The 19965-nt window shown below is 40.7% G+C and overlaps 1 protein-coding gene across 14 annotated transcripts in view; it reads right to left on the reverse strand.

Annotated features, from left to right (window-relative positions):
* Glut1 (Glucose transporter 1) overlaps positions 1-19965 on the reverse strand; it is a 32571-nt gene that overhangs the window by 11180 nt on the left and 1426 nt on the right. For 6 of the 14 annotated variants that reach the window (XM_072017764.1, XM_072017785.1, XM_072017766.1 and 3 more), the window contains exons 1-11: positions 14678-14863; positions 12047-12389; positions 9442-10171; positions 4692-4884; positions 4272-4382; positions 3654-3749; positions 3138-3298; positions 2593-2952; positions 2162-2393; positions 1798-2010; positions 51-275 (exon numbers count right to left, since the gene is read on the reverse strand). In XM_072017764.1, coding sequence (XP_071873865.1) covers positions 51-275; positions 1798-2010; positions 2162-2393; positions 2593-2952; positions 3138-3298; positions 3654-3749; positions 4272-4382; positions 4692-4884; positions 9442-10163 — 2313 coding nt within the window. In that variant the 5' untranslated portion in view covers positions 10164-10171; positions 12047-12389; positions 14678-14863. Of the gene's footprint in view, positions 1-50; positions 276-1797; positions 2011-2161; positions 2394-2592; positions 2953-3137; positions 3299-3653; positions 3750-4271; positions 4383-4691; positions 4885-6406; positions 6705-9441; positions 10172-12046; positions 12390-14677; positions 14865-19965 lie in introns of those variants that run through there. The other 8 variants (XM_072017745.1, XM_072017731.1, XM_072017755.1 and 5 more) reach the window with 6 other exon arrangements.

Below are 19965 nucleotides of genomic sequence, written 5' to 3' on the forward strand. Positions count from 1 at the left end.
AATTTGTTTGTCTCGAATTGGACGTTTTCAAAATTTAAAGAATATCTTACCTTCATACTTGGAAAACCGATGCCAACCAAAAAATTAGCCATCCAATTGACAAGAACCGCGATAGACATGGCCGCAGGTCTAGGACCTTGCGAGAATAGTTCAGCTGTGATCATCCACGGGATGGAGCCAGGCCCGACAGCAAAGAATACCACGAAACTGAGCGTCGACACGACCGACAGATAAGACATCCAGTCAATCATTTCCTGCACATAACCGAAAAACTCCTATCAGGCAGTAGAATCGTGTTCTTCTTTCCTGAGCAGCCGGAGGAGTCTCTCTCAGAAGAACAAAAATCGTAAGACCTACGAAACTCAACCAATAGAACTGAAATGTAATAAACCTGCATGCAAATTGTGCAGCTCAACCCTGTGTTTAAGGCGATAATGCGATTGCGACAATGCGTATAACGTGCTCTGTTATTATGTACAGTAACATCTTTTTGTTTCAAGCGTTCAAGCGATATGACTGGCCATTTTTATATACCTAAGGAGTAACCAGGACACGTAGCTTATAGACCTCGGAGAACCTAAATGTATGAGAATAAATACGCGCCAGACATACAACGTTTACGTTCGAATAAGTATACATACACGTATATATATATATATATCTACCGTTATCGTATTAGGTCGTTGATCGACGTTAAAGTCTGATGAACTCTTGTAGCTTCTGCGTATGACTTACACTGTTTGCTTTACACGAATCGTAATACACATCGGGATAGCGTTGCGGAAGAAGCAAAAGTGCTACACACGTTTAGCGTACAGAGAAATGAAATTTAATCTCATCGTCGTAATTAATTGCGTAGCCGTGATTGGTATATTAACGTTGTTATCGTTGATTTAATTATGCGCAAGAGGGTGACAGGTTTGAGCCGAAATATAGACTAATAATAAAGGGAGTAAATGTCTCCTCCAGGCAGTCACGAAAGAGGCCGTTAGTGAAAAAGGGAGAGGATGGGGCAAGGAGGGGACAGGATCTGTAAGAAGCACAGTTACTTAAGCCTAAGCAAATAAAATAAAACGCATGCATCTTAGGTATTCGACACATCGATATTTTCTTTAAAGATTTTCGTTGTTCCGTCAAATACGTTTGTATTTATGTAATTAGAAATGAATAATAATCTTGTTATTTTATCAAGAATGGATTCGTTATGTGTCGATACACAGAATATTATTAATTTCTATAACGCAAATTAAAAAATAACATGCAGGATTTAGGATAGACCTTACAAATTACATGAATGATCGGGAGAAATAAAAATGAGTATCTCGAATGCATATTTATATACGTAAAGTGGTGATAATTCTCACTGTCGATGCAGTGCTGCACTCCAGCTGTGAACAAAGTGTTAGATACACCTTTCGCCAAGGTGCATGAAGTGACAAAGCACAAAGAGAGACAGCTATATACAATCCACGTTCTCTGTGGCGTAATTAACGTTCTAAGAGATCTCGATTTTCATCAACTTTCTACGTTCGACGAAATAACTTTTGTCGATGGCAATTTATTTCCCTTTAGCTTTTAGCGAAAGCCGATTAGTATTTTCTACTCGACCCTTGTCGCTCGAATAATTTAATCGCAAAAGATACTATGTATTATCATTGTTGATTTACACGACAATACGCGTGATCTATCAAGGATTAGATATACTCTGTGGTGAAAGACGTAACATTTACTTAATTAACATCGATATTACAGTACGTAGCATAATTAAAGCGAAGATGTCCTAAAATTTGAACTTACCTTTATGAGAAAAGAAATTGTGATGAATATTGAAAAGATAAACATGCCACCAAGACCGTATAAGTGCAATGTACGCCTTCCTGTCCTATCCATAAGCGGGATGGATCCTAACGTCATTAGAACCATAATGGCACCTATGCCAATGGTTGCAAACTTGGCACTCTCCTCTGTCAAACCAGAACTAGTGAACAAATTTGTCGAATAGTAAAACACCTGAAACACACAGAGGGCAATTTCATGCGCTATTACATCCACTTTCGTGAATGGACCGTGTTGTGGAAGTAAAACACAGCGCAAGTTCATCGGTTGAATTCGAAACTTGGAGGCAGCAACGTATATGAAATTTATAAACGATGATACTTACAGCGTTAATGCCTGAAAGCTGTTGGGAAAGTTGCATGACCACACCTATAACGAGAGGCGCTCTCAAAGTCGGGCTACATATGAGCTCTGTCATAGATATTCTAGACTCAGCTTGTTGAGCTCGTTCTTCGGCTCTCATTTCCTCGATATCCTCTTCTACTTGGTTACTGGCTCTCAACCTTCTCAAAGCTTTACGGGCTTCTTCCTCCCACTGTTTGGTAATGAGCAAATATCTAGAGCAGAGGATCAAAAGAGAGAAGCTGTAATCGTCGACGGGGAAAGAAAAGCAGGGAACAGAAATCGTCTTGTACAAACCACTTAAGTAGGTACATATTACAATCTATCGTTTAGTATCGTTTAGTATCTACTAAAAGCCATAGCGATAGTTTGTTGGGAAGATTTCTTTTTATCTACACGATCGATGGTCTCTACCTTGGAGATTCGGGACAAACTGGAAGCAGCAATAACTGTAGAATGGCAGGGCAGATAGCTAGCCCTAAGAGAACAGGCCAACCCTCGTTTGTTCCAAGGATTTGCTCGATGCCCAGCACCTGGGAGACCAGGAGGCCCACCGTAACAGCGAGCTGGTTCACCGTGCCTAGGCCGCCTCTCAGGTTCAGTGGTGCTATCTCCGATATGTACATGGGAACCAGCGAGGTGTTTAAGCCACAATTGACACCGATGATGAACCGTCCAAAGAATAACATTTCGTACGAGTGAGCAATCTTTGTACAACCCATCAGGCACGCCCCCACGATGCCCAGCACGTTGTTTAGCAGTAAGCCCCCCTTTCTGTCAGCGAATGGAAAGAAAGAAAATATATAGATGAGTGATACAATAAACGATCGGATCATCCGATTACCTGATCGCAAGATACACGTTTGCACGATGCAGATTTTTAATATCGATACGTCTGGCGCGTAGGAAGCCCTAGCGAAATTACACGTAAACGAAATTGCTACAGTAATAGTACAAACCTGCCAAATCTGTTGGCAATTATCCCTCCGCTAAAACCACCTAGCATACCACCAATCGCAAATATGCTTACGGCCACGGAATATAATTTCTTCACGGAATCGTCTGAAATATCCTCCCCATACCTATCCTTGTACACGTCTTTCATAAAATTTTCAATATTCTGAAACGAATAAATCACATTTTATAGGAACGTTAAGTTCTTTTCCTCCGTGTTCGTTAACACGTTTTCTACCATATTGGATTGGAACAAAAAGTCTATAACGCATCGTACTTTGTCTCTTGTATTTTTGTACAATGTGTTAGCGCAATAGTATAATATATTTTTAGCAATAAGCAATAACTGTTTGACATTTGTCTTTTAAACTGTCTATACATGTGCGTGGCGTTGATAGTGAACGTGTTAAGTATTTATGAATGAGGAACGAATTTTTTTGATTTTTTTGAACTGATCCTATTTATAACTGGAATATAATATAAATACAGTAAATGGAAACTAAAAAAAAGAAAGAACATACCACTTCCGGCGCATTAATAACTCCAGTGTTGTATCCAAACTGCAACATTCCTAAAACTGCTGCCAGTATTGCATACGACAGGAAAAGTGTTAGCCCCTGAAAGCATCGAATAAAGTATTAAATTTCGAAGATTTCTATGGAAATTATTATTTTTTTTTTTTTTTTTTTTTTAATTGAAAGTTCAATCCAACGATACAAACTGCTTCAAACAAAATAATCGATGAACGCGCATTCTAACGGAAACGAAAATCATATAACAAGCGAGTGGGATAGAAATAATAATGGGAGGTGAAATAAAACTGCGCCGAGCAACGTCATAATGGTTTATTAAATAATAATTTGTCGCTCTGCTATATAAAATCATACGCTACAACAGATAATCATCGTGCATAGGTACAAACAGACGCATAAAAGAAAAATCAAACAGAATAATCATAACACAATATGTACATCACGCAAGTAACCAAATATAATCGATATAACGATAATAACGATGCAAATCGATCGGTACAAATAAACAGCCATCAAAAGCGGTAGCAAGTTTCTTTTTGTACGAAACATAAAATTGCACGACCAAGAAATAAGAATTTTTTTTGATCGTCAGAGATCAAGCGTCACCTGCTCCAAAAGCCTAAGTTTCCGTCGATGAGAATGTTCTTCTAGTCGATCCACGTATTCTCGTAATTCCTCTATTTCTTCTTTCACCTGCTGTACCGTATCTAGTTCGTGCTGCGTAACACATTAGGAAATATGATTTAGAAATCTGCGTATCGTAACACGTCCGTACATTAGAACGATTTAGGACAAAATATCATCCTCTTTTAAGAGAATACATTTTTTTTCTAAAGGAAGTATGACGTATATGTGTATGTACAACGAAACAACTGACAAATTCTTTTTTCTCGCTATATCTTTTTCTCCGTTTTTCTTCAATAACTAGGATAGAAAAGTCGATCGACTTTCGTCGTGTTCGATCACTAATTGGTAAATTTCGGGGCGCGGAAGCGATATCTCGTTGAACGTAGAGACCAACAGTACCTTGATCGCGACCATGTCCCGTTTGACCTCGCTGACCTCGCTCTGGCAAGACTCTACGCTCTTGGTGAGTTCCTGCAGCTGCGTGCGGATCTCGCAGAGGGCGACGGTGGTCTCCAGCTGGCGGTCACCCCGCTGCAGCTCGTCCAGCTTGGCACTCAAGTTCATACTCATAACGCTGACCTGTTTCTGCAGACTGCCCACACACACATACCCTCACGTGAATCTCGCTGGCTCGCCCGGGAAAATAAATCGACATTGTCGAGCACATTGACACACTAGACACGATCAAGGCTAACTATGCCTAGTCCCCTAAACAAGAAGTCCAACTACCTCCGCGCGGAAACTGCCGAGCCTTCAATAGCGTACGCTTACTATACCGGGGTGTGTTCGCTCTTTCTCTCTTTTTTACTTCTATTTCTTTACTTTTTTTTTCTTTTTTACTTTTCTATTTCTTTCCTTTTAATCTACGTATACGCGAGGAGATAATGTGATTTTGATTATGATTGGGGAAAAAGACAAGATACTATTTCTATCGTGGTGTAATCACGTACACCATGTTCTTCTCTCGTGCTTTAAATCTCAGCGAGCCAGCGGTAGCTCGGCAGCTAAGGAAACGTTGGGGGTATACGAGTAGCGTGTAAACAGAGATATACAGACACATATATATGTATTTAATATATCATATTCTGTTTATGTATATACGAACATAGAAATATATTAAATTGAAAAATAGCACAACGTACAAACGCCACTAAAAGCACGTCTAAACTGTGTGTAGGTGAGTGTCAAGGTGAGAAACACTACGGTGACATATATATATTTAAATATATATATATATTCTTTTTAATATATATATATATATGCATTATATATATTACATAGTTATTGGAGCTGTGCACATTAGATGGAAGTTTGTGAAAGTGAGAGATGGAAACTAGAGTCCCCGTTGAAGTGTAAAGTACGCTCCCGCATGTTTCAAATGATTCATCAAAATTTTGCAGTAAAAAACGATCATCCTTTGTTCCTTGTTATATTTTTCTTTTCTTCTCGATATCACGATCGTTTTCCCCATAAACGCGAGAGAGCTTCGGCACACGCGAAGCGTGATTACTCTACTGGCACGATGCGGGAATGTGCAAGTGGGTAAGAAAAATATGATTCGATGCACATTTTCAATTCGAACGTTGCATGTAGACAATGAATAAATAATATATACGCATAGATCATGATAAATGATCAGAAATCTCTCGATCGAAGGAGATTTTAGCAAACTTATCGATCGATGTGCACAGCCAAGCAGAAAGGTGATCTTTTAATCAGGGACGAAACCAAAGAAGAAAAAGAAAGAAAGAAAGAGAGAGAGAGAAAGAGAGAGAGAGAGAGAGACAGTATGTGTGTACGTGAGTATATGACAGAGTGAAAAAAGAGAGAAAATTTACGCAAGGCACGTCGAGTGACAAGTGAATAGTGAAAAATGAATGAACACATGAGCCTTAGTGGAAGTAGAGAGAAAATGTATGACCCGGATGATAAAGTGAAAACACAAAGAAAGAAAACGAAACATACTTGTACAGAAGGATCAAAAGGTACAGACGGGATAATAGAAAAGAGGGATTAAAGAAAATAATTAATTAGATAAGTAAACAGACAGGTAGAAAAAGAGAAATAGATAGAGATAGAGAGAAAGAAAGAGCAGTGATGATGTTGCCATGTACCTGGGAGGTAGGGAGACCATGGCTGTGTTCCGAAACTACAGTAGCCTCTATGCCTCCCCACTCACTCCTCTTGATTCAGTATTTCGTCTTATTCTCACAGATCTATTTGTTCTTTGCTTTGTTCACGACATATGTACGTACGTTGGATTATCCACCAAATCCAATCAATTGACTCTGAACGATTGCACAGCTTGTTGTCAAGTGGGTCCACAACCAAAGGTGGAGGGGTAACGTGTGGCGGGGGGTTTAAAGGCCGACGACGCCCGCCCCTGCCTCTTATCTCACTCTGTAAAACTTTACCTAGTTTGGAAACACAGTCGTGGTTCAGTCAAAATCATGTCATATAATGGTATATTCGCTCGAATTAGTCACGTGACGTCCAATTCTTCTAAAGGACAGGTTCGTCACGTGCGAAGACATTTCGTCTTTTTTTTTTTTTCGTAAATTTTTTAATTTCTATTTTTTTTTTTTTTTTGTTGTTCTTTTTCGTTCTTTTTCTCACGCATCGCCATGCGACGCGCCGCCAGCTTACTCACCCCTGCCTAGTCGCCCGCGTCCACAAGCGAGCTTGCAATTTGAATTGGGCCCATCACTTTTTATGCGAAACGATATCGATCGGCAAAATAATTGACAAAAATTAGCATGATCTCATGATAAAGTGATAAACAACAGGAGACACGCACACAAATAAGTCACAAAGGTGGCACATCGAAGTAACGATATATGAGAGTGTATCGATTAGAACGATGCCAAGGAAATGATCGTATCTGTCGCGTCTATATGGAAAACATATACATGTATATCTATGTTGTACACGTGTCGGTGGTAAAGCTGTTTTCTCCTTCCTCTGATCACCAACGAATTTCTCTTGTTCGTTTTCGAGCGTGAATTCCATTATAGTGCATTCACACAGAACAACGTGGTTTAAACAATGATCGGTGAGAAACGCTCATATACATACTATATACTGTGCGTGTGTTTCACACAAACTAGTCGCGTTTTGCCTTGTGCATTCGCTAGCTGCATCTATTTCCCTTTGTCCCGTTTTCGATATTCTCCGTTATCGTCTTGGGTGCTGTTTGCGCACTTATTTGTGTACCTGACTTCGAGAAAAGTGACATGACATCGAATGGAACATGAGCAATCAGTGGTAAGCCTGCGAGCGCCGCAGCCAAAAGAGTTTCATGTAAAACCGTATAACAACGTATTACCGGTGTCTCGATATTACTGTTTATGATCAAGGGTGTGTAGTATGTACAAGTACAGGACTAGAGCGAGTGTGATTTATGTATAAATGATAAATGGCACGGCACAAAGCCTTGCATTGCATTCTCTGATACATAAAGAGTCTATGTAAAACGATAAGCAGGGAAAACGTCTGTTTCTTTTATCTTAATTCATTCTATATTTCTTTTATCTCGTTTGCTTCTTTTCATTTTGGCTTTTTGTTTTTTCTCTTTCTTTTCTTTTGCTAATTCTCTATTGTGTACTCTCCGTTCAATCGTTAATTCAGGTGAACGAGGCACCGCCACTTAGGCCGGGAATTACCTGGATGCGTTTAGAGAATATCGCAAATATTGTTGGACATTGAAAAGAACAATGTCCATGGAAAAGGTTCGTTGGATAGTAATTCTTGTCTACGAGAGAGTTTATGATCGATAAGTAAGTGCTATCGATTCGGGTACTTCGGGGCGAATAATAGAGAGCGAGAAGTGTTCTCTTAATTGGTATGCAAGTCTTAAGAGCTTATATACGTTGTTCTACTGAACTGCCGTGGCACTAAGCTAAAGTTACTTCGAAAGACTCTTATTTAAAATAGAAGGAATAATATTTGAAAAAGTTGACAAAGTTCGATTAACCCCTTACCTTACGATTTAAGTTCCAATAGCGCGTGCCATAAACAACAACGAGGTCGGTCACACGTCGAGCCATTTCACGGTTTGGCCGAGCGTCCGCAGTTGTGCAAATCGCACATGTCTTTTGATATATAAATGCGATGTGTAAGGTACGACTAATTTTATTTTGCAAGATGTTTCATAAATAATTACTACCAATTGATCATTGAACAAGAAAGATTTATTATCTTCAAGTAAATAATAAATCAATAACATCGACGTACCACGTCTCTCACGTGTGTTGTTCATGTTTGGCCCGATCGACGTACCGCGTCTCTCACACGATACTGTAGATTAAGGGGTTAACCACGATCGCAACGATTTACTTAAACGCAGGGTTGCTAAGAGTAATTCAACTACGTTTTAATCGCTGAAGAAACAAAGAACATAATAATTCTATATAAGAGCCTAAAGAGAGATCACTACGGAATATCAATACAGGATCCTAAGAAGAGAGGCGCTAAACTATGAAATCAGATGATAAAGATGTTTCGAGATATTCGTCGCCCGCGGGATTCGCCAAGATTAAAAGTTCACGATCGAATCTTAACAAACAACAGATCGTACTTTCCTCTAAATGTCATCTCGCGAATCGAACGAATTTCTTCGTTTCGTTTGAAAACCGGAAAAGAAAGAGATCCTTCGCGTTGTTCGAACATGTACAAGTTCGCGTTTCGTCAAGGAAAATAAAAAAAGAAACAAAAACAAGGAGAAACAGATCGGCAAGACCGAATGATCGATGGACCGGAAGACGATCGCCGGTGTCAGATACGTAAATGATCTCGGCCGGTACATCCAAACAATCCAGATAATTCTCAGAGACGTCGGTGGCGACGCCCATGTGACAACGTCTTCGACAAATCATTTGTACATCGTGTATAATTTTATTTTAAAACGTAAACTCTCCCTTTTCCGTGATAGTAGTGTCGCTCGAGGTCCGAACTCTGATCGCGAAGCTCGTACTATTCGACAATTGATAGTAGTACGTGGTATAAAGAAGAGAGCCGCGTCATCATTGTACGATAATACTATATAAAATATATAAAATCGAAAAGACGCGTGGAGGTGTTTCACAGAAAACGTTAAGGTATATAAGTATAAGAGAGAGATATGTATGGTGGGTACGTCGGGGAAACGTACCTTACAAGCAACTCCCGTAGAGTGGCTTCATCGTCCTCCTGTACCTCTTCCTGCGTCTCATTACTGAACGTGCCGCGACTTGAGTGATGATGTTGATGTCGCCTAGTCGTCGGCCTACCGATATTGCCGGGTGGATACTGTCCGTGCGACCCGTGATGATGATGGTGATAGTGACCGGTGTTGGTGGAGGCCGAGTGCAAATATCGGGCGACGGTGCTGGTCGGACGCCCCCTGGTCAGCTTGAGACCGGTAACAGGAGGCGGCAGTACGGCGCCTGTACCGGGCTCCACGTAACTTCTTCGTGAGGCATACTGCTCCTCCTCCACCCTGATAATGTCCTGACGTCCGCTCGATGGCCGATCGGCCGATCTGCTGCGCGATCTCGCGCTAGTTCCAACACTTTTGCTACTTTTACGTCCGGCCGTGCCGGCGTTGCTGCTGGCGGCGATTCTTTCGCTTCCTTTGCTTTGCCTCCACCAGCTGCTACCGCCGACCTGTGCACCAAAATCGAGCCTCCCTCTTTCCTCCTCCTCCTCCTCCTCCTCCTCTTCCTCCTCCTCCTCCTCCTCCCCGACGGCGGCACCAGCCGGCCCTGGTTCCGTATCCTGGGACCCCGAAAGGCCCGAGATTTCTTCGTAGAGGCACTCCGAATCCGGGTCCGTCGACACTGCCGCGCTCTGCCACAACTGGTTTATTGGCTTGAAGCCGCGTGAATCGGCCATCGTTTGAGCTACACGCCAGGACACAGACACAGAGAGAAGAATTTATACAACATCGACATCATCCTCCCCTTCAACGTCTTCCTCGGCTGTGTTGACTAAAGACCACCCGATGCTGCATATCCGAGGAATACTAAGAGCAACGAGCGATAAATTTCTTTTTTGTTTTGTCGTTTTCTTGTTTCGTTGATTTCGTTATTTCGTGTGTTTTTGCGTTACATTATGATGATTCTAAATCGATTGATAAGCTTCGTCTAGACTTTGCACAGCAGCGATTTTGCGGTGAGCTTAACGTGTTATAGTTCCGTCTTTTTTTTTTTTTTTTTTCCTAAATAAATATCTTTGCGATCGCTTTTTATCGTAATTGTATCGTGATTGCGATATCGTGAAAGCAGCCTTTGATCTTTCTTTGCTTGGTTTTTGCTACGTGGCACGCCACGTTAGAAGCGTGGATACAAATGCGCAAGTGGTAATGTCATTCAGCCACGCAGGAAGCGGATTCGATAAAATTACACAACTGCAAAGAAGGAAGGGAGCTAAAAGAACGTCTGACCACGAATAAAAAAAAAGACGACGATGAACGCGTGTACGCGTGATTCCGTGTTACCGTGTTTCCTGATGATTCGGCTTGACGTGCAGTCAAACCGTACAAGTCCATAACTGTTTTATTGCAAATTAATCAGAACGATTCTCGCGTCAATTCGTTGAAAGTCTGACAGCAGCCAGAACGAGGAAGCACGATGATTAATTCACGCAAAGTTGCTCACGGTTTGTTAGAAACGTACATAATACCAAGCCCGAGCAACTTTCCTGCTCACTGACAGCGAATATTACCGCGAAAGTGCAGCCGTTTAAAGAGAAATAGAGAAACGTTAATGGGGAATAGGGAAAATCGACCGCTACTTTCGCCATTCGATCAAAACGAAGTTCTGCTCTGTAGCGTTACATGGCCGAACGACGTGAATCGTGAAATTTCGAAGAAATATCAACACAACTTTCGAACGATCGATTAGAGAGAAACGAAGCTTATGAATTTTCATTCCAGCCGATGCGCACGTGAAATTGGAAACGATGAGCCAGTTACTGCAAGATCGTGCTGCAGTAATTAAGCCGAGCTTCCTGCATGCATCGCACTGGCTCGTCTTACGACGACAATTAAAGTACCACAGTAACGAGCATTATTAATATCGTTTACTGTCGTTAAATATATTCCAGCTCTCGTCCGATGCGAAATACCACAACCGAAACAAATTCCTTCCACTCTTCTGAATAATAGCGTTCGACCATGCTTCGCAAAAATCGCACATTGGGAAGATATCACGGCCAAATACGGATCGAGCAGCGTTCGAATCTCGGCAATAACAATTTTTTTCGTTAATCGTTGGAAAATCATACTTATCGTTTCGAGTATCGAGAATCACTCTGTATAATTCGTTTCGCATAATTTATAAAATACGAAGGTAAAAATAAAAGATATAAATAAGTATGAGGGGGAAAGTCGAGTCGCCGATGAAATCGTGCGCTGCACTTCGAAGCGTTTAGTGATACAGAAATTCTAGAAGCGAAGGATATTGCACGTAGCCGCATGACAGGTATGCAACATCCTTATTTTCTGGCTTGGTGCAACCGATTACGGAATCATTGAATCGCATCTCGCCTCGATCAATTAACACCGTAATCTCACAACGGGTAATCTCGTAATCTCGAGAAGTAGGAGTAATAGGTTATACTCGGTAATTACGAAACAATTAGCTGGCTATGAAATATTACTGCCGATAAATTGGCAAGCGCTTACGTGCACGAACTATGAACAATGATGTGTATTTATTCTCTTTTATTCTTTTCTCTTTTTATTTGTCATTTTCCTGTTAACATTCTCGACTCACCTTAGAGAATTCGCAAGCCATCGTGCTCGACGATGATACTATCACGCCACGACGTTTCTCGTGTCTCGATTTCGAGTCGCGAGACCACTCGCCACTCGGGATTCCTGCAATTTGGCAGAGACAATCGCCGTTTCTCTAACAGGTCGATCAACGTCTCGACCGTGTGATCAAAGAAGGGTAGAAGAGGTAAAACGCGAACGATACGGACGTAAACGTAGGAATCAGTGGGATTTCCACCGCGATACAATCACTGACGTATCGCGAGTACCGAAGAGCCACGTCCTTCCTCCGATCGTGAATTGTTTTCGACTCACTATAAGACGGCGGTATACACTAAGTGAACCTGTGAAAACAAAGAAAACAGATGTAATAGTATCGGCAATCATTTTTAGACGATAAAATGTAACCGTGTTTTGTTCCGGACAATAGAGGATCGTTACTATGAACGCTACTGTTACATCAACTAAGCGGACAGAATGAAAATTTTAATGGAACAGCACAATGAATGTAAATTCTATGCACTCGATCGGTTCATGTATTATTCATGCGGCATTGTAATAAAGATAATTTTTAATACAATTACAAAGAATTGTACAGGCCACAAAGAGTGGCTGGAAAAATCAAAGTAAGATGAAAAACGATCCTCTGATTGTTCCGAGCAATGTATAAAATATCGAAGATTCTACGTAGATAATATTTATAACAAAATCCGTCGTAAAAACAGAACTATACGATACTTAGAATATTGTATTCCAGCGAAACGTAAGCATCCTCGTCTGTACATTGTAAAGATATATCGTTATCTACCATCAGACACGTAACAAATAGTGTTTATCCACGGTTATGCATCAAACTATTTTCCGATAAAATTGCGTAATATTCTTCTTTACCTGACCGATCTCAAGGAAGATCATCTTGTAGTTCGGTCGTCTCTAAGACGAAAGAAAAAAACCAAGGAAACAAATAACAGAGAAAAAGAAATGAAAAACATGGTGAATCGAGGGAAAGAATAAGAAGAAGAAGCATTCAGTTGACGATAATTATTCCCCCTTTGATCGACCACGGTTTTTGTAGCGTCCATTCGTCGCTGGTATACGAATGAAAAGAATGCGAGTGGTGAAATTGCCTGAATGCCAGGGAAAGGATGGCACGCTTGTTGTAGAAACCGTGAATGCGTCTCCGTACAAAGGCGGTCGTAAACACGGCCGAGTAATGTATAATTACAGACTGCAAGTGTAATTTCCAATATGACCTTGCTTGGCGACTCGGAGCACCGAGTCGGAATTCTCACGGCACGTCGTCCTAGAACTCGGACGTACCGAGACGATGTGTAAAATCGACTCGACATAAATTCGTGTAACAGACACGCGTGGAATGCGTTTGATAGCCGGTGAACGGAATAGCAGTGATTCTTCCTCGGTAGCGTTCTGACTAGCAATAACGTCGAACGCGCGTTTAAATTGCCTCTATGCGATAACGACATAATTCCGCTTGCTAATTGGCAAAGTTTCTCCCTTCCGATAATGAAATTAAACGAGCAAGGTAAACGAATAAAGTAAAAATAATTGATTTCGTCGTTTCGTGTAAAGATATCAAAGCGTTGTAATTATAGTTTGGCGCGAGTATAGTTCGATCGACTTATATTGATTTCTATGAAAACAACCAACACGGATCTATGTATATTTATTATGGGTCGATACATCAAATGATATATAAATAACTCGATGAACGTAAACAAAGTAACGGAATAATTAAAAGATAAATCAGGGACACGTTTGATTTTTCATTCGTCTAGGATCGATGTCTATAAGTATGTAGGTACAGTCATTCTCGTTAATATTCACGCGCTCTCTAAAAACAGGAAAACTTTTTTAAAATGGATGAAACGAACGATTCGAGCTCTTTTTTTCAAACGTTAGACGAATTAGTTTGCTAGTTGACGCGCGAACAACAAATTTTCAACACATCGCGAAAAATATAGCAAAATTCTTTTTTTACGAATTTCTTATCCAAGCCTGTAACGACGATTCAAACAATACGTTTTGTAGATTTATAACAGTTATATATATGCTCAGAATCGGTTAACGTTGCTACGACCTAGACAACGTTAAAACTGACGAAAATCACACTTTCTCGCAATTTTCCTCCAATTGTAATAAACCTTAAAATTCTTACATCTTTCGATGCCTGTCGCTTGTTTTTGCTTCGATCCTGCAAATCTACAAAACGTATTGTTTAAATTCTCATTACGGATTCAGATAAAAAATTGTAAACAGTAACTTTTACTATTCTTCTCGCAACTCCTACCAATCGTATATTTTCCGACATTTTCTTTAAGCAACTAATTTAGTAAACTAATTTTAACTTCTCAAAAAAGCTCAACTCGTTCGATCAAACTTTAAAAAAGTCACTCTGTTTTAAAGTGTGTCCGAATATTAACGACAACAATGACATACAGTAAAATTTAAATGAACGAGCCTAAATGAAAGATCACTGAAATCCTTTAACTTTTTCTTTCTGTGTATATATACCGACTCAGATAATTACTCTGTCAAAATCTATGGCCTTTCGAACGATGTGCAACGATCTCGATGCTATCGTATTTTCAGTCTACAACATTCAATCGCTCACCTTGTATCAAAAATCTCGACTGTATTTAGTTCCTCGATGACGTTGAATTCGGTAACGTTCACCAGCATTCTCGTCACAAAACACCACGTTCTTGAAATATTTTCAAGTAACACAAGGACAAACCGGACAGATGCCGCTTTATGTAGCGACGAGCGAACGGAAAGGAACGACAGTACTAGCCAACGAGTCGCGTACTACTAACGCGTACGTTCTGTGTATCGCGTCGAAGATTAAACGAAATCCAAAGACTTGCTCCCCTCCTCTGCCGCTTGTTTCTCCGTCAGATCGCTTTCCTTCACCGTCCTTGTCCCATCTGTCGAGGGAATCTATCCGTCGTTGTTCACAGTCTGTTACGTGTCTGTCTTGTTGTCCAGTTTTTCAACGAGTTTTATATACCAGTTCCTTGTGTACTTCTGTGCTCCGCCGTACCTTAGCTGTCCGCATCTACCGTGAAAGATTAAACACCAGCGACACCGAGATACGGAACGCGCGTGAATCTTTCTTTCTCTCTTTTCTTTTCCCAACTTCTTTTTAACCGTAATGTTTGTCACGAGAGATCGATAGATCTTCGTTCAACGAAGAAATATCGAGTTCACGGAGTTTGTCGCGTTTCCTAGTTCCTTCGAGATGGTTGTTTTCCTCGTGTTTGTACGTGTATGTGTTGCAAAAAGTTCGATGCGAAACGGAGAATGATGTCGCTCGACATTTTTCACCGTCCAACGAAATGCGATATTTATCGGTAGTAAAGGTAACGTATCGCGAGTCATAGCGGACCATCTATGAAATTACGTAAATTTATTGCTACCCAATAACAACGCGATCTTGTTCGCTATCGTATCATCGTGGGGATACTACGTTAATTTCTTTATCTATTTTGTCAGGCGTGTTCTTAATTCGCTTTTACAATCCAAAAGTAAATAACGACAAATTGAATCGAACGGTAGGAATGTGGAAGATATTATCATTATTATCGACAGGTGTTATTTAGTACCTCTTTATTACGTTGTAGTTTTTATATAAAGAATGTAATCTTCTATAACTTCGTGTACCTTAGAACATGTACATATTTCTGTTCTATTATCTATATGCTTTAAATCTTATTTTATTATCGCTTTATTATCGTACTTTATATATTATATAATTATCATAATATTAGTACTAAATTACGTATGTATAATAATGATTGGTCTATAATCATGAGATCAAAGCAAGAAACTGCGGTCGACTACATAATATTCCTGTTTCTCGTGACCAAAGAAAATTCCAGTCATATAGAAAATTAATAAAGGTATATCAACGTAGATGCATTATTAGTCACGAAAACATGAAAATACATACGAATAACGAACAAGTACTTGCGAAAGTAGCTTATAAAATTTAGAATAGCGAACAAACGACAAATAATTAAACTTCCTTAATCGAAATCTTTGATACAATCGTATCAGAAATAAATACAAGATTCTACAACCATTCTGAACAAAAGTAACACAATTCTAATAAATTTATCGCGTTTCGCGGTTCTACCAGAGAAAACTAGGAAAGGAGTACCGACGGTGGAACGTACCGAGCGAAATTTCCACTCGCGACTGCTCGCAGTGTAATAACGCGGCGTTCTATATCTAAAAAGCATATAACCGGCTGAAAGTTGCGTTAAAATTTCCAAATAAGGTTTGTTGTTAAACGGTTTCAACGAGTAACAGGTGCACAACCTACATTCGCGGTATTTACGCTGCGCTGGCCTCCAGAAATCTCTGTTGGAAAATGACACATTGCGGATTATGCGAGATGATATTTACGCTCTCGTAACTCTGTAACATCAATCTCGTGGAATAAAAAAGAATTCCATAGTTCTCTCAGCGTTGTTCAACGACTTTAAGGGCAAGATCGAGTCGAGATTGGTAAGAAATACTAGAACCGATCCTACGAAAACTCTCGGTTATCTGGTGATATCTAACGTTCACGATGACACACATACTTACGTCTCCGGATGCTTGTGATTTAAATGGATCAATGAGATGCGCTTGGCGAAACGGCAGGAGCCAAGCTTTTCTCATTTCTGCACCATAGACGTTGGCATTGCGACGAAGACGACGCGAGGGTGCATTTAGGATTGGCAAATCGCCAGCAGGTCCTTCGGGAGATTTGCGCTATACGTTATATCTATACGTGTGTATCTGTACACGTAATAACGTCATCGCCATATACGTAAATCCGAAAACGTTAAGCCGTTTGTCGAGAGACCAGGTATGTACATTTCGTTTGATTTCCATACGTATTTCCGAACGTATGATGAAAAGAAAAAGGAACGAAATAGTCGGTAGAGCATCTAGTCGCGCATTAAACCGCACAGCGTGTGAATATGGCGATTAGCGATAAAAGTGGGAAATAACGAGGCAAGGAAAATCGTCATTGGGCTCGACGGAGATAAGATAGGAATGTTAATTTCGGTTGCAGTGAAACAGGGGATTAGCTGAAAATATGAGAATGGACGATGGTAGTCGTGGAAATAAAAATTTTTACTTTCAGAAAAAAAAAATATATATATGTATACGTACAGGTGTAATCGATCAAGCAAACGTAAAAGAGAGAAGTAGGTCACGAACGTACGCTCGTCGAGTTACGCTTCTTCCGTGAATCTTCAACTTCTTTTTAGTAGCAACTTTTCGACTATGGTTGAGAGCGAGATTTATTAATGGACATATCCAACGATGATTAATGCCTGTTTGAAAGTTAAGACATTAAGTTATCGTTGTACATATGTACACGTATGTGTCAGTGAGTAGATAAAACAAATTTACAACGAAGGAATTTTAGAATTTTATCTTCTCTTGTTTTATTTCGATAACAAATTAAGACTTAAATCGTCTTAATCCAATATATATTGCGTAACAACGTATCATTATTAAGCGTGTCTGAAACGTGTCATTACTGGTGTGTTCCGAAATTAATCGCCGATTGTTAGTTGCGTTTTCTGTCTTCGCCACGATGTTTTCTTCGGCTCGATACAGCTACAAGATGAATTACGCCTTACGTTCTCGAAAGATGGGAACGTTACCTTAAATTAATCAGAAAAGTACACACGCTTTATCGTATGCGCTCCGTGCACTTAGCGCACTAAAAGCAGTCGGTGTATACTACACGCGCTCGGATATGCATATGCACGTAAGGAATATGCACTTTACCTATGCATGTATCATAACCATGTACACGTATGCACACGTTATGTGTGCTTTTATCGATGAAGAAAGAGCAAGAGATAAATGGTATATTTTACCATTCTGTCTCGGGCCGTTAGACATTGTACACTCAAAATTGAAAACATCGTTGTATTTAAAAAGTTTCTTTCTTTTCTTTTTGTAGGTAACAAATGTTCGACATGTCACGTTAGAATATTTGACCGCATATCACGTTAGCTTAGTTGTACAAAAAGTAACGACGGATCTAAAAACTTGACAGTTTCTTCTTCTTTACGCGATTACTTCTTTTACGTGCTTTACTGAATTAAAGAACTTCTTAGAACGCAGGTTGCTAAATGAAGATTATGCCGTCAATGTCTGTCATGAATCATTATTAATTCACGTAGTACTTAAACTTTTTCAGAACAATTTCCATTCAGCGATTCCATAGCGCAACTCCAAACCGATGACGCACGAATGCATAGTTTTGTCGCGGCGTGACACCATTGAATATATATATATATATATATACATAAAAGTTCGATAAAAGTAGATACAGAGGGAACAGTTTTTTATCGGGCGTACAGAGAGTTTAAAAATCTGCACAAGAACGGAAGCGCGATATTGGAATTCACGACGGTGACGCTAGAAAGACATCGATCTGTCGAATTCGATGAAAGATCCAAGTATCTATATAAACGAAAGCGAGGAACGACGATTGGAGAAACGGGTACACGGTCGGTTGAAACTAGCGGCGAAAGGAAGGCATGCCTTACAGTTCCGATCGTTATCTAATAATGAGAAAAGAAGTTAAAACCGATAGGCGAAGGCGTTCTTTTCTACCGATTTCGTGCCACCGCGTAAAACGCTTCCACGGAGGCCCGTATATTTCCAAGTAGCACAATTGCAAACATTGATTCGAACCAGAAACTAGATACGTACGATTATTTCCCCGGCCTGGGAGTATTATAGCTCGCGTGTAGATAACAATACGACAATGGGGCGCAGTTTGCGATCGTGTATACAGAAGAATCGGAGAAAATGTACCTTTACGTTCGCGTCCAAGTGGCCAACGTTCGATTGGTTTTAACAGGCCGACCTATGCGAGATTTCGTCTTGGAGATAACGTCTCGATGATAGGTCAAGTTTCAAAATCACGAGCCACGGTTTACGGTAACGATTCGAAGAAGAGCGCGGGAGGAACGCGAAGGAAAAAACGAGACGAAGAGATCGCGTTTTTCGGAACGGACGATCTCGTTCTCGTTAACCTACTTACTTTTATTCACAGCATTCATTCATCCGCTTCGCGCAACGCGTTATACGTATACCCATTTATATACGTGCATACACGTACATAGATATATGCAAGTATGCGCGTATATCGCCGGCGGCGCATTCGCGCATTCTATACGGGGTAAAAAAACGCGTTTTATTACATTTCGGCACGCAAATGGCGTTCGAAAGGTAACGGCGCGGTCAGGTGTACGAACGAGATCTCGTCGCGACGCCAGATCTTCGTTATCTTCGTTCCTAACCAACGATACTTCGTCTCTTACCGCTTTATCTCAGCGACCGGTTAACCCCGATTTTCCGAGGTATTCGCTTCGACGTTGACGCGAAACCTGGGCCCCGAACGCGCGATTGAACAACCGTGAGGCCGCGGCCGTGTAATCGTTTCTAGGAAAATCGATCCTCGCCAATTAACATGGGCGAGGTTGAGACCGTGCGACGAACCAACGAGGAACAGGATATATCCTGTGCCTGTGCGTGGACGATCGGAGGGCAGGTAAAGGGAGAACATCGTCGTTCACCGCCCAACGAAACGAACAAATGGATTGCATTCGTACCAACTTTCGACGCTTTTCATCGCGTGAACGTTTAAATCGAACGTGTAATCGGTGAAGGCCAGGTGCTATTAGAATGTCAGGTAGAGAAAGGGTAGAAATATCGACGACGCTCATCGATAGGGTAGCTCGACTCAGGAACGCGGGTTGTGTTCGTTCCTAGGCCGATCTTGCCGAGCGCCGCGGGTGCCGTCGTCTTGTATTATCGATTGACGGAGGTTATGTGGAGTCGAGTCGCCGGGACACGACGATCGCGTAGAACACAGGA

Source organism: Bombus fervidus, chromosome 2 (assembly GCF_041682495.2).
Source record: "Bombus fervidus isolate BK054 chromosome 2, iyBomFerv1, whole genome shotgun sequence".
NCBI classification, from domain to species: Eukaryota; Metazoa; Arthropoda; class Insecta; order Hymenoptera; family Apidae; genus Bombus; species Bombus fervidus.